At 31.3% G+C, this 16,489-nt stretch overlaps 1 protein-coding gene and 1 long non-coding RNA gene across 2 annotated transcripts; both read left to right on the plus strand.

Annotated features, from left to right (window-relative positions):
• The first annotated feature begins 1,240 nt into the window (after window positions 1-1,240).
• On the plus strand, window positions 1,241-11,978 carry LOC111711415 (paladin). The gene is made up of 12 exons (XM_023485778.1): window positions 1,241-1,315; window positions 2,813-2,894; window positions 3,136-3,273; window positions 3,908-4,039; window positions 4,956-5,030; window positions 6,134-6,280; window positions 7,576-7,655; window positions 8,230-8,283; window positions 8,461-8,589; window positions 9,612-9,666; window positions 10,712-10,785; window positions 11,873-11,978. Exons 1-12 carry the CDS (start codon window positions 1,245-1,247, stop codon window positions 11,940-11,942), a joined length of 1,107 nt encoding a protein of 368 aa, XP_023341546.1. The 5' UTR covers window positions 1,241-1,244; the 3' UTR covers window positions 11,943-11,978.
• A 589-nt stretch (window positions 11,979-12,567) lies between these two features.
• Window positions 12,568-15,342, plus strand: LOC111711416 (uncharacterized). Its single transcript, XR_002767253.1, has 3 exons — window positions 12,568-12,668; window positions 14,344-14,397; window positions 14,884-15,342. It is a non-coding gene; the product is annotated as an uncharacterized LOC111711416 (long non-coding RNA).
• The last annotated feature ends 1,147 nt before the right edge of the window (window positions 15,343-16,489 follow it).

Here is a 16,489-nt window from a genome sequence, read left to right on the forward strand (position 1 = left end):
CCCCACGCCCTGTGAGCTGGCCGGCCAGCTCACCAGCTCCCGGGTTCGGAGATAACGGATTTCTCCGCGTGGCTTGGGTTAAATATAGAAACCAAACATAAACAAGAAAACCCGTTAAATATCAGTAAAAGGNTAACAGAATTAATAGTTTGAAATATCTAAGGTCTACGACATTGGGTTGCCAAGATATAGGAATACAAATATTTGAGTTTGTGGCGAAAACTCAGTTCCTTTTCCCCTCACATTCCTGAACCCATCTCTACAATTCCTTACTTGGATATGTTAGGATTTACTTTTTATGCTAATATATAAATCATTAATGCGAAAAGAAAACTTATTTTGCGACACTATTCATTTCTCTAAAGTACAATATTTATTGTTGTATGTATTCTCTATGCAAACAATGTGAATGGCCTTGAAGTGTTTAATTTTCACGGATTTACAAGTTCTAGTTGACCGTACATGTATAGCCGGGATTTACAAGTTCTAGTTGACCGTACATGTATAGCTGGGATTTACAAGTTCTAGTTGACCGTACATGTATAGCTGGGATTTACAAGTTCTAGTTGACCGTACATGTATAGCCAGGATTTACAAGCTCTAGTTGACCGTACATGTATAGCCTGGATTTACAAGTTCTAGTTGACCGTACATGTATAGCCTGGATTTACAAGTTCTAGTTGACCGTACATGTATAGTCGGGATTTACAAGTTCTAGTTAACCGTACGTGTATAGCACGGAATTACACGTTCTAGTTGACCGTACATGTATATAGCCGGGATTTACAAGTTCTAGTTGTACAAGAAATTGAGTTTTTGCCACAAATGCCAATTTTATAATATCTAAATCTCATCAATCAGATGAAATATATACGGTCTACGACATTTGGTTTTAAAGAAATTTGGATTTAAAAATCCGAGTTTGTGGCAAAGACTCAATTCCTTTTTCTCAACTACTCTGTTAAAAGTGGGATTTTAAATAATTATATCCGATTTACAATGCAAGGCATTTAAATCGTCGTTCAGTTTAACGAGAACAAATTAAAATTACAGTGTGGAGGTAATTTAAGTTATTAGAATGCTGATATAAATTGAATTAGATTGACACTAAAAAATGATTTGTGTACGATAAGGCTGTTTAGTGTTTTTTAAACATTAGTTATTAATGCTTTTTCATGCATATAATGATTGTTAAAAGTTGTACTAAACAAATTAGATTTTTAATGAATTTTTAATGCTTTAGAATGGATTTGTCTACATGTGTATTGAAGTTGGATCATAGTGTAGGGGACCCTCAACCTTATCCTAACTTCAGGTAAAGAAATTGAGTCTTTATGTTTTTATTTTCTAATCCCTATATCTTATCAACCCCAGGTAGAGTGCCTAAGGTTGAAGTAAATTTTAATATATTTAAGATGTAAAATCCTTACTTGATTTCATTGATGTTTCACTTGACATAAATATGACCGATCAGACACCCCTTGTAGTAATTGAAATTTCAGCCTCAATAGAGGGGGTAAGTTCAGGGTGAGGTTGATCCCGGGTTTGGCTGCAATGATTTTCAATTTTCAGAGAAATAAACTCCATTGCCTGACTTCGTTATCAAACTCAGACAGGTTTTTATTTAGAATTTTTGCCTCAAAAATAATTCTGTTGTAACGTAAACTAGAAGTGTTTCTGTCAATTTTAATCTTTCTCTTTTGTCTTGGCTTAATGTATAGAAAATGAATGTACAGACAAAGCAGATAAGGTTCTACAGAACAATATATATCATGTACACTACAGTCAAAACAGATATTGTTCAATAGAGCTATAACAAAACAGACAAAACAGATATGGTTCAATAGAACAATAAGTAAACAGAAAACAGATACAGTTTAATAGAACAATTAATATACAGTCAAAACAGATATGATTTAATAGAACTATAACAAATCAGAAAAAACAGATATGGTTCAATAGAACAGTTAATATACAGACAAAGCAGATATGGTTTAATAGAACTTTAAATAAGCAGAAAAAAACATATAAGTATGCAGACAAAACAGATATGATTCAATAGAACAATAAGTATACAGAAAAAAAGAGATATACAGAACAATTAACATACATTCAAAACAAATATGGTTTAATAGAACTATAACTATACAGAGAAAACAGATATGGTTCAATAGAACAGATAATATACAGACAAAACAGATATGGTTTAATAGAACTATAACTTAACAGGGAAAACAGATATTGTTCAATAGAACAACACATATACAGACAAAACAGATATTGTTCAACAGAACAATACATATACAGACAAAATAGTTATATGTTAACAGAACAGTAAATCCACAGACAAAACAGAAATGGTTTAATAGAATAGATAATATACAGACAAAACAGAAATGGTTTAATAGAACAGATAATATACAGACAAAACAGATATGGTTTAATAGAACAATTAAAATATAGACAAAACAGATATGGTTTAATAGAACAATACATATACAGACAAAACAGATATGGTTCAACAGAACAATACATATACAGACAAAACAGATATTGTTCAACAGAACAACACATATACAGACAAAACAGTTAGATGTTAACATAACAGTAAATCCACAGACAAAACAGAAATGGGTTCATAGAACAATACATATACAGACAAAACTGATATAGTTCTACAGAACAATACATATACAGACAAAACAGATATTGTTCAACAGAACAATACATAAACAAACAAAACTGATATGGTTCTACTTACAGAAAAACAAATAAAGTTCAACCATATTTTAATGACCATTAAATATTTTAGACAAATCCCTGGATTTCCTGTGTATGGTGTAGGTCAACCTACAGAGGCTGGCTTTTCACAGTTAGCTGAAAAGATCCCGAAGGAAACCCATCAGAATTTTGTGATTTGAAGTTTTCCCTTTCCCAAATGCAAGAAGGGGAGGGGGTTATTCTTAAAAATGTATACCCCTGGAATTTTATTGACTTGAAATTTGTTGTCTGGTTTATCAGTTCAATTTTTTTAATGTGTTCATACTACATAATTAAGAACATGCTTGATCAACAAACATATTCATGAAATTATCTAAGGGAAAATTTCCAAATTTTGATGATGGTTGCCATTAGGAAAAAACTATTTGGTTTAATGTCCGTCAGGAACCAGTAGTGTACATTAATGGTCTCCCCTGCGCCCCAAGAACGAAAGATAATTTGCACGAGAATATAACACTCTCTCTTAAACAGGCTGAACTCAACGACTTGCAGGTTAGAACACATTTCATCAGGATCATTTAGGAATCATTAGTTAGACATGAATGGGCCACAATGCTCTCAGCTTTCAAACCTGTTTTCTTAAAATCTCAGATGTTGATGCATTAAATTGTGTCTGAGCACAAAAGGTGCATATTTAGACATCACAGTCGAGACTTAATTTAGTGTTGCCTGAAAAACGATTTATCAAAAGGATTTCCCCAATATATTGCATAATGCAATAAAAGAAAGAGCATACAAAAAAAGTGAATATTGAGCTCTATTTGGGAGATCATTAAATCAATTCAAAAATAAGGTCAGGCTGATTTAAATTCAAAATTTTTTTATGAAACCTCAATGTCAGTATCCAGAGGCAATGTTTAATTGAAAAAAAGAAATCTAATTGCATACTGCCTCTGAAGTACTGTGGGCCAATATATTTTAATTTAAACAAACAAACATTCAAATTTACATTAAACATTAGAAATTAATACCGATTTACCATCTGCATAGCTTTATGTTATATGGTACACAACATGCCGGCTTGAAAGTGAGACTAGTATACTTTAATTGAACCAGAGTTTTTAGTGAACTTAAACATCCAGTTGTTTAAGGAGAATGTCCTAAAAATAGATTTTTCATTGTTAAGGTCAAGTTTGCTAAAAGTATCGATGGTATGCAGAAGGATGGCTGTCTGGAACTCCATAAAGACAAGGACTTCCAAGAGAATCCTATGGAGAGGGAGGACTTTGCTGACACAGTTAAAACTGAATCTATCAAGGTTAAACCATATTTAGGCATTATGATTTCGTAATTATTACCAAGTTTGAAAGTATTGGAGAAAAAAATGTAGTTTGGCAATCAGGGTATTTAAATTGCACATTACACATGAAACTAGAACACTCTGTTCTGGTTTAAACATTTCTATTTTAAGAATTGTAATTATCTAAAGGCTCTAATTGTAATTTCAAGTTATTTACATTTAAAGAGGAGACTCCCAAATTCACTACAGTACTCCTTAAACCTTTAAACCTTTGACTGATTCGCTTTTAATTGCAAAAAGCTGATTTAAGAAATATCCATAGTTACTTTCTAGAATTTGAGGATCATATGAAATTACGCTTACAGTGCAGTGGCTTAACTTGATTTACCTCTTTCAACATTAGTTGAACATAAGTTACTCACATTTCATTCTTTGCTTCAAGAGTTCAGCTTTGCCTTTGACATTTTGCACAGCCTTTTGCAGGAAAAGAGACTTAAAGATAAATCCTGCAATTTTACTATTGTTCTAAAGATGTTTTAGATTTTCAAGTTTGCCAAATAAAATGGAGTATAAGCCTTTAATCCAAAACTTACGTTAAAATCAGGAGTAAACTCAACTTTTCATTATATTCTTAGTTTGACCCCAACCCCTCCTTCTATGTTAGGGTGTACAAAATGTTGCTTGAATGCTTTATTTTGTTGAGATTTACTAACATTTACTAAGGAATTGAGTCTTTGTAACAAACTCTGGTATTCTAATCCCATATCTTTTCAAACCAGTGCTGTAGACCTTAGATATTTCAAACTATGAATTATGTTAGATTAAAGGATTCAAGTCTGAAATATCAAAGGTTTACACCAACCGATTGCAGAGATATAGGGAATTGAAAATTGGAGTTTGTGGCAAAAACTCAATTCCTTTGCTTTGAATTTAGGATTTTAACAGTATCATCGCTGGGCTTGCGGAAACTTCTATGCCAGGGCTAACAGTGGTGCGAGTACCCTTCCAGGTAATCAACCTTCCAGCCTTAGAACGTCACGATGACCTCTCAACCTTCCAGCCTTAGAACCTCATGACATCTCAACCTCTCAGCCTTAGAACCTCATGAGTTCTCAACCTTAGAACCTCATGACCTCTCAACCTCAGAACCTTAAGACATCTAAACCTCTAAGCCACAGAACCTCATGACCTCTCAACCTCAGAACCTTCCAGCCTCCAACCTCAGAACCTCAGAACCTCTCAACCTCTAAATCTCAGAACCACTCAACCTCAGAACCTCTCAACCTCAGAACCTCTCAACCTCAGAATTTATCTAAAAATAAGTTATCCAAATATTTTCTGTCCGAAATGTGTCATATCGTCTAACCTGGGACAAATTAAAAAAAAATCAAAGAGATTTGAGAATTTAGAATAAATTTTTATATTTTTAAATTTTAAGTTGAAAACTAAATGTATTTTCCACACACACACTTTTAAAATTTATTTCATGGCATAAACGTTCAAACTTTATTTAGAACTACATAAAGCATATTTGTTTAGGACAAAATATTATCAAATATTGTTTCATTTTTAAATTGATAGATCGTAAACAAAGTTTGTACTTCAAATAACAAAATCAACCCTTTTAAAAGTTTGTTGTGAGGAAAATGGAATCAATAAACCCTCGACTTGTCTAAGCTCCATTCATCACTAAGTCACTTAATGGAGAAACCGCTAAGCTGTAAATGATCAATTTTTTGATAAAATAATTAAAATACAATTCAGATTTGCTTAAAGTAAATTGTTGTAAATTTGGCATGTTGTTCTTTAAATAGAGGGCTGGCCAATTGAGACTTCTTCGGCAATCTCTTTAAAGAACATTTCTATTTATGATTAGTCTAGCTTCATCTATGTGCCACTAGCCATTTGAAGTATTGGAAATAGACTGAACATGATGTAAAATTAGTTAAAAAGATTTTCAGGCCCCAACAGGTGCTGAACCCCCCCCCCCCCCTGGAAAAAATTAACACTTCCTGAGTACACCCCCGATATTCATGATATATGATGCAAAATTGGGTAGAAAACCAAATGCATAATCCCCTTCTAGTGAGATTAATGTTAGACATATTTCAGGAGGAAAGACCACTGCCTGAAGACTGCTTTGATATAATTGTTTCCCAGTTAGCAAATGAATCCCCCTCAACCACCCAGTGTGTCTTCAACAGTCAGGCGGGGAAAGGAAGGTCTACTATGGGAACTGTCATTGCCTGTATTATTAAGGTATGTTAATTCAGTATTCATATATCAATTAGGAAGATTTACAACCTTGTTTCTGTTCAATACTATTAGAAAAATTAACAAAACGGAGAGGTTTATAAAGAAGGTGATTGTAAAGTTGCATTTTGTTACCAGTTTCATGTTTTTAACAACATTAAGGGTAGATATATCAAATATTCATTAACTGCTGTCACCGTCCTGTTAATTCATTCATCTAATGAATGGGTTCAATTTCAAAACATATAAAATTGGTCATTAAAAAACATCATTACCGAATTTGAAAAAAGTTATTCATTTTTGTTTTCCTGCAATTTAAGCAAAAAAATTCCACGATTTTCAACGTTTTGTATAAAATGCATTCTATTCTTACATCTATCCTTTTTTGTCTCGAACAGTAAATTTTTCCTGTTAATAATTCAAAAGTATGGCTTATTCTGTTCATATAACAGGGATTTTCTGTTAATTTTCAAAATGACTTTTGTTGGCATGTTACATCAGATATAAAAGCATTAATGGTCACTGTCCTTAAAAAGCAAAGTGAAAATAAAATAGTAAATGAGGTTAATAAAATGTTTATCTGATTTATGAGACAAGCTTAACTTAGACCTGATAAACAAGATCATTAAAGAATGCTGTAAACAAATAAAACACTTATAAGGATATAAATTTTGTCGATATGCACCACTACAGGTAAGCAGGCTGCTTAAAGTTTGCTAGAGGCGCACTGCACTTTAAATTTGAAAATAAAAATAAAACCTGTTCATCTAACAGAATAAGAAAATTATATATATAGTCAAACAAATCAGGGTTGAGTGAGGAATTTGGGCTTAGGTATCATTATTAAATTGTAAAAGGACAGAATATGCATAACAAATCTATGATCAAACTGATTTGATTAAAAAATCTTATTATATCTTACCCATCACAACTTCAACAGCCCAAATATGCACAAAGTACAGGGTGAGAATGGGATTGGTAGGTTTAGACTAAAATTAAATCTCTTAACAGCTAACTATAACAAAAATTTAACCAGTCATATTCAGATCTTTAATGTTCCATACCTATTTCTTTATTTTTACAATTACTGAGATTTAAATAATATCCTTGTTAATAATTCTGAGAAGTAAACCCAATTGAAAAATTTTCAAGACAATCTGGGTTAGGGAGCATCTCAGCTACAATTCTGGGACTTCTGGACCCCTGGCTCTGCGCACTTGAATTTCCTGAATTATTTTGTGTGACCTATTGCTTCAAGATCTACAAATATCCATCGCACTTTGTTTATTTTTTATTTCTAGGCTTCCCAGATGATAATTAAGCTGAACAAGATGGTGGAAGAGGGGATGGCAGAGAAAAGTTGGGCCGATGGGATTATCAGGAATATAAACTGTTAACAACACAAAAGGGGTACATATTTTAAAAATTACTCCCCCTCCCCTATTTAATAGAGATTGGGGAATGATTTTCAATAATTAGATGAAAAAATGTAAAATTTGTTATCAACCAGCAAGTTGTACACCTTGTTCATTTTTTCAATCCAAAAATTCAATTATTTACCCCTTACTGTGTATTTGGGTATTGGATTATGCAAGATAGTTTAATCTCAGCTTTAGTGAGGATTAAATTGTCTTTAGAAGTTAATTGCTGCTGGCAAAAGCAAATATAAAATCACTTTTTGTTATCAGCCAATAATAACAAGGATAAACTATCAATATATCATCTTATTATTTAGAATAATCCTGGACAAATATTTCATAATTATAAAACAAATCGTAATAATTTAAACAAAAGATCTGTAAGAACAAACAGTTACCTGATTTTCCTATACAGTTGCATTGAATTAACTAAGAAATTAAATTAGTACCTTCATGTCCAGATTTATACAAAAAATGTTCTTGTTAAATGACTCTTTTTAATTGTTTCCCACTGTGTTGTCAACAGCTGTTGATTAGGAAGAAATTTGAGGATCCTCTCCCCAGTGAAGATCTTAAAGATCCCTTCTTAAGGAATACCAGCAATCATCAAACACATGCGCAAAAAAATGTTTCATTTCATATTGATAATAGTAATTTGAACTGCCGTTCTGTCTACAAACAGAAAATAATTGTATCATCTTTTTTCAAGAATTGTTCTGATATAAATCTAAAATATTTATTAATTCTGATTTCTTGCGTAATTTGCAGAGGAGAGTTTGATGTCATCAAGGAGCTCCTTGAATCAGTTCCAGAGTGTGCTGAGGGTAAAGTCCTGGCAGATAAAATGATTGATATGTGCGGAGTTCCACCAGAAGGAACAGGACTTCAGAATATCAGGTCAGTTTGGTACACTTTTATGTTTCATTAAAGGATGTGCCATGGCGAAACATGAGATATGTGCAGTTTAATTTCATGTGTCATTGCCTATTAAAGCTTGAAATGGTTCAAGAACACCAAGTTGGTAAATTTCAATTGTATCTATCACAAGAAGCCTTGTACCAGTCAAGAACATACGGTCAGTATGGTACAATTTTTATCTGTCCACAGAGGCAGTGCCATTGCAAGAACTGTAAGTTTTTATCCTACAATTTCATATGGCAATTGCTGTGCTAGTTTACAAACACCAGAGATGAGATTTTAAAAGCTTAAACCCGAGTAAAACCTGGGCTATCTGCTAAGACCCAAGTAAAGCTCAAGTCAAGACCCTGGTTTTGGATGGCCTTGAGTTCAGTAAAAACCAACCATCTTGAGTTTTTCTCTCTTTAATGCTCTAGTCTTAAGCAGCTGATGATCGTAAGTTTCATAAAATCTTTTATATTTGTAAATTTAAGATCTCAGGAATTATTTGTGGTGTCAAATTTTATTAAATATATAAAATAAACATGCTATGAAAATAATGTATCAACATTAAGTTTGAATTTTTCGAAATTCGAAAGCTTTTAAAATCTCATCTCAGGTCTGCACAATGCAATTACGATTGTCATTAAAGTGTCAGTACAAATGGAGCAGCTCTGAACAGTACAATATTATTGTCAGTATAGGTTCTACTGGTACAAGAACGCATATGTGTTACAATTACATCGATCACTTGAGGCTGTGCAAGTCAAAAAACAACAGGTTGATTAAAGTGACTTTAATTTCAGTTAGAATAAACGCCAGTTCTGGCTCACATTAATTTCAATAGAAGGGAATCATCGATTTGGTGTACAGTCCCGTTTGCCTTATATAGTCTGTATTTGTACTGTACAGTTCGATCTTGCTAGTTAAAATACAGCCTGGTACTTGCGTTGAAAAGTAGTGTACAGTGCCGTCTTATCAGTGCACAGTTAACGATAAAATATAGTGTTTATTTTTTTCAGGAAATGTATAATTGAGACGAAATACAAGTATGACGCTTCCACTGAGGATAAGCAGGTTAGAAAATGTTTCTCCTTGCAGGGACTGTCTTTTTTTTTTTAGTGGCTCTTTAAAAAAATAATTAGTTTATTTCATGAGATCATAACTTTTGTTTGAATCAGCTTTTAATCTGGAGTGATAACTACCTTTTTTCCTCAATTTTAGTTATCTCTGCATGTATATATATAATAAAGCTCATATTTATGTTTTTATACGTTAGCTAAAACTGGCAAACAATTGGACCAAATTGGCTGAATTTTTTTATGGAGCACCCTGGATCAAATAAAAACTATTTTTTTCAAGTGTTTCTAAAATTCTTCGGTCTACGCTGGAAACTTCAGCTATAATATAATATAAAATATGTTTGGTAGGACTGCACAAAATGCAGATAATCACCGGATCCCGTGTTTAACAACTCAAAAGTTTGACCTATAAATGTTTATGAAAACCCTGTATTATGGAAAAATACTGGATTATTACCTTGTTTTCATTGATATGCTATTTGACAACTTGGCTTGCGTTAAATTACATTTTGAAAAACAAAATTCTTGAGAAATGAAAATTCATTGTTTTTCACCGACAGGCCTAGTCTTGTGTTTAAGTCAAGGGTGAAAAATAAAATCTTATGTTGAGGAAAAATATTTTAATTTTTCTTGTCAATTTTTCTAAAGGGACTGTAGACGTAATTTTAAGTGACCGTCCATATTAAAGGGGCATATCCGATATCCCAGTGTCCGTGTTTTAATTTCTCTAGTCTTTGAATTTTTACAGAAATTCTTTTCATGCAAATAAAAATTTCTGACGTCTAATAAAATAAGTCTTGAACATGCTTTGTTTTCCTAGGAAAATATACTTACTCTTTAATTGGGAATACAAATCTATATAATAAAACAAGACATTCATGTAAATGTTGCTTGAGCCAGCCAAACGGCTGGACCGATTGGGCTGAATTTTTTTGCGGACACTCATGGGTAGCCGAGGGGTGTTGTGGGCTAAAAAAATTGCAAATTTTTTGTCCACGGGCAACGCATGGTCCTTCAGCTAGTAACCAATAAATGCTCAGGTTGTATGGAAAAGAATGATTATCAACTTTATTGAGCGCTACTTCTATCTCATTTGTTTTGCTACTTACGCCAGGTAAATCATTATTAGTCAAGGGATTATTCACAAAATCATTTTAACTCAAGGGATTATTCATAAATTATCTTAACTCAAGGGATTATTCACAAAATTATTTTAACTCAAGGGATTATTCTCAAAATAATTTTAACTCAAGGGATTATTCACAAAATTATTTTAACTCAAGGGATTATTCACAAAATAATTTTAACTCAAGGGATTGTTTATAAAAATCACTTTAACTCAAGGGATTATTCACAAAAATCATTTTAACTCAAGGGATTATTCACAAAAATCATTTTAACTCAAGGGATTATTCACAAAATCATTTTAACTCAAGGGATTATTCACAAAATCATTTTAACTCAAGGGATTATTCACAAAAATCGTTTTAACTCAAGAGATTGTTCACAAAAAAATCATTTTAACTCAAGGAATTGTTCACTAAAACCATTTTTACTCAAGGAATTGTTCATGAAAATCATTTATATAACTCGAGGAATTGTTCACAAAAAATCATTTTAACTCAAGGAATTGTCTATAAAAATCATTGTAACCTAAGAATTGCTCATAAAAATTATTATAATTCAATGAATTGTTCACAAAAAATCATTTTAAGTCAAGGAATTGTTCGTAAAAATCAATTTAAAATCAAGGAATTGTTCATAAAAATCATTTTAACTCAAGAAATTATCCATAAAAATCATTTTAACTCAAGGAATTGTTCACGAAAATCATTTTAATTCAAGGAATTTTTCGTATAAATCATTTTAACTCAAGGGATTATTCACAAAATCATTTAACTCAAGGGATTATTCACAAAATCATTTAACTTGAGGGATTGTTCATGAAAATCATTTAACTCAAGGGATTATTCACAAAATCATTTTAACTCAAGGGATGATTCACAAAATCATTTAATTCAAGGGATTATTCACAAAATCATTTTAACTCAAGGGATTATTCACAAAATCATTTTAACTTAAGGAATTGTTCATAAAAAAATCCTTATAATTCAAGTAAGATTAGGAATAAGTTTGTGAAGAATTTTTTTGTTCTTCTGCGAAAGATATTTTTTTTATTTAAAAATATAAATATTGTTTAGGGCACAAGCTAAAGATGAGTTTAAGAAAACCTTTGTATCATGGATGGATGAACATAGCAATCTCAGGTAATCAGAGCTGAGAACTTTTGAATTGTGGATATCAAGAACAATCATTGATTTCTATCTTTTATGAATCTGCAGATTAATTTAATCTTTATTTGATATCTCAAATGGTAATAGTACCTTAAAGGAATGACGGAGATAAAGAGAATAAGCATTGATCTTCAAATTAAAATGGCCCACTGTGGATATCAAGATCAAGAAATCATGGGAATCCAACACTAAGTTTTCAGCTCTACAAATAGTAACAAATATTATCTGAAAATTGTTGCATACAATTAGGGTTGGTAATCGTTTTTGAAAACGATCGTTTAACGATAGTTGTTTGCTTCGTTAAACGATCATTTTTAAAAACGATCGTTTCGTTTTTCGATTTTCCTCGACGTTTTCTTAACGAAACGATCGTTTTTTTCAAAATTCAAAACGTTACCAACCCTACATACAATTGTAAGAAGCTTATATGCCTTCCAGTTGCAAAAAGTTGCAAATGTTTGCAAATAGTTGCAAAAAGTTGCAAATAGTTTATTAATATTATTATTGTCATTATAGCTGTTACTATTTTTGTTATGATTATTAATATTCTTATTTTAATTATTTTTATTTTTATTGTTATTATTATTATTATTATNGTATGATAGATGGGCCAGATTATAAAGAAAAGCTTGGAACAATTGTCAGCCACCTTTACAAGCTCGCCTTCAAAACCTATGCAGATATACCTAGAGGACCAGTTAAGGTAAACTTTAGTTTTTTGTCCTTTTAGCTCATGCATAATGGATATGAAGTACAGCCATGGATGAATTAGGATGGGTTTAAAGCCAGGTAAAAACCTCCAATCCACTCAAGAGATTGAGCTTTTAACACACACAAGAACGTCCTGGCTTCATATTCATGTTAATTCATTCATGAGTATAATGTACAATAAACATTAAGGTGTTTACGACCAGATATCAAAATTTTGAAAATTGATAGGCACAGTAACTTTTACATTTGCTTTGAAATATGTACTACAAGCTTAGCACTCATTTAAATTTTCAACTCAACATCTTAAAACGTTAAGAAAGTTTGAAGAAAAAAAACACATAGTTTCAAAATGTTTAATAGACGTACTTTTCTAAAAAAAGCAATTTATATTGTGTTTTAGGCCTAACTCAATTATTCCAATATATTTTCTTAATTTTAAAGGAATCAAGTCTCCTGAATAGACAAGTAAAAAATTAACATAATATTTTCTTTTAATATTTTGTTCGCTTTCTTTGGAAATTTTTTTTTATCTTTTAAGTCGCACGATTATGTCCTAGAATCTAAGAGCTGTCGACCTAAAATTGTTTAGGAATTAATCACAGTATAAATCTAGTCACGTATACATGATTTTAGCAAGGGGGGTCGGAGGCATGAATTTACCCCCCCACCCCACCCAAAAAAAAACTTTGCATTAAGATTTATTGGGTTAAAAAAACTCACCGTTGTATCATTGCGCATTTCCCTGCATGGTGGTTAAAAATAATATACTCGTATCTGAATATGGGTGCCATCAAATATTGAAAAAAAGATTTCAATCGTTTAAATTGATATCTTACCGAGTAACAGAATGTGGATTGTGGGTTTACTAAAAGAAACACAAACAAGAAAAAGGCCAAATATCCGGAATTGGGTAATAGCATTAACAATTTAATGTTTATGTAATGTTTTACGTTTTTTGTATGTAAAGGTTTAAAGTGTAAAAGTGAATTGTTGATTTATACTTGTTTATGTAAAAGTGAATTGTTGATTTATACTTGTTTATGTAAAAGTGAATTGTTGATTTATACTTGTTTATGTAAAAGTGAATTGTTGATTTATATTTGTTTATGTAAAAGGTATCTTTACTCTGAGCATTCCCAAAGAGTATCCAGGTTGGGAATGGGGTGTATGACAGAAAAAATATTNGGGGGGTGTTTACTAGGACAAAGCGAAGAAAAGAGCTAGGAATTAAGGAGGTGTTTTTCAAATGTGTGTTTATATGTTTATAATTCAAAATATATGGCTCGCTGAGCTTTCCTTTCTCGTACTTTTTATTCTTTTTTTTTGGAATTTTGCCATTTTTTCAGATTTACTTTACTCAATATATTGTTTCTAACAGGACTAGAGGGGGGTTATACTTATATGTCTTGTAATAATATTTGTTAGTTTTTTTTTTCGTTTGTTTCGTCATTTCTCTGAACGATCCAAGTTGTTTGTCCATCATTTGTTTTTTTCTGAACGACACCCTCGTTCACGAACAATTTTGTGCGTTTACAAAAATGATGGCCATCTCTAGGCACGTCACTCTAGAAATGGAGGGTCAAGTGAAGTTTAGAAACGTGTACAGTCCCTTTGAAAAGAGGATTTAAAAGCGTACAATTAAATATATTTTATATATTTTATTTTAGGATAATTTGATGCGAAAATTAGCCTGCAAAACTTTAATGGAGATTCTGCCCCAGGTTTGTAATTATTAAATAATGTAATGTTGTAATTAAAAGAAATTGAACATGTCATATAATTAAATTTTTAATCCGTATATCATAGCAAATCTTAGATATTTCAAACTACGAATTCTACAAGATCTAATGGTCATAGTTTGAAAGAAAACGCCGCCAGGTTCAAAGATTTAGGAAGTTTTCAGTTAAATTGCATAATTGCTGTTTTTTCATTCTTTCTATTTCTGTTATTAAAAAACATCATTAAATTAGATTTTTTTTGTTTTTTACTGTGTTTTTTTTGTTGTTGTTCTTTTAATGTTCCTTTTTTTGGGTATAAATAATAAAGATAAAATTTTTTAAAGACAAGTTATGGGAGAAAGCATTCTTTTAGTTTTGTAGGGAAATTCAAAATTAAAGCATTTTTTATTCTAAACTTTCTTGATATTGAAGAAAAGATTTTAAATCGCTTTTATGAAATTTTTTTTTTTTTTACAATATTGTTTCCAGGATGTAACCCAGAGGGTACAGGCGGAGTTGGACGACAAGAAACTCTCCAAGGATTTCGACACTGTCATGGGTCTAGTAGTCGGATAAAATGGACATGCGGAAATATTCACAAATATTCGGAAATACTCGGAAATATTCGGATACCTTAGAAAACTTTCAGAAATATTCGAAATATTATATTTGGAAACAATTTTTGGATTTAAAAACTATTTTTTTAAAAAATGAAATTGAAAATTATCTAATTTGACATCATAATATTTAGGGGGAATGTATCATTGAATTCGGAAAATTATTTAAAATTCCTAAAAGTTTTCTTTATTGAGATCTTGATGCACAAAAAGTATAAATAAAAATGCATATTGCATATTTGTGTAAATAAATCATTAAAGCCTAAAATTAATCTCTTTTATTCTCATTAACCAAAAGAGAACTTTTTTAAGAGAATTTAATTAAAGAAGAACAACACTTGGTTTTGTACAGACATTATAGGACGGCATATAATATATCTATCGAAGGATTTAATGCAAGGAAAGTTATTTCAGAGGTGTACGCATCTTTTGCAGTGTACTGTCACTGGGCGGTAATGTAAACACAAGACGGATGTCGAAGCCTGACATGGGATCCATCTTTCACATAAATAATCAATGTAATATTCTGGTCATAGGAAACTATAATGTGAATTATCAAAATTATCAAAATTTAATGCTTTTGACCTCCTCGGATACTAAACGAACTCTGATGCATCTATTCTTGTTTTCAAATTCCGCCCAGAGAGAACTGGTTTCAATATGTACGCAGAGTAAACACAACTGCAATTAAAATTCCTTGCCTCATATTCTTGTATATATCTATATATGTGCTTCTTAGAACATTAAAAAATAATTTCTATTAAAAAGATTATTTTATTATAATATTTTTAACTTGTCAAATAAAGTGTAAGATAAGACAGGTTTTCGTTAAATGTATTACATTATTTTATTTTGGACTCATGGCCAGTGGTCACTGATCCATGAATTGCCTAAAAATATAACAATTTTGTTATTTTGAGAAGGATGCCATCCTACACATTATTTTTTTTTGCTTTGAAAGAACGATAGTCTGCCTCAATCAGCAGTTATAAATTATTTAAAACAAACTGAAGTGCTCGGCGTTGCCCGTGGAAATAAATTTTGAAAAAATTTCGATTTTTGAAAAAGACTGTATTTTTGGAAAAAAGTAGATTTTTTTTGTCTTTGTTACTCCCCGGGTACACATGGGTTCACCTCAACAAATTTCAGCCCATTCGGTTCAGCCGTTTGACCAACTATAGCTAACATATAATGCAAAAATATATTTGAACGAAGAGAATTAGTAAAGCATTTGCTTGTCTAATTTGACAAATTATTGTTTAAAAAATGCTAATTTTAAAATGCAAAAAACGGACAGAATGGGTGTAAACATGCGTCATTGAACACATGTATGCAAGTTTCAAAACATTTTTTGCACTTTTTGCAAATATTTAAAGTATATATTTTTATAAAAGACAAACGTTTTACTTTGTGAATTTCCTGATCAAGCATTGATTTGCATTTTATGCAGATCCTCCTCGATATTCCGTAGTAGAGAT

This window comes from Eurytemora carolleeae, unplaced genomic scaffold (genome assembly GCF_000591075.1).
Source record: "Eurytemora carolleeae unplaced genomic scaffold, Eaff_2.0 scaffold1163, whole genome shotgun sequence".
Classification (NCBI taxonomy): domain Eukaryota; kingdom Metazoa; phylum Arthropoda; class Copepoda; order Calanoida; family Temoridae; genus Eurytemora; species Eurytemora carolleeae.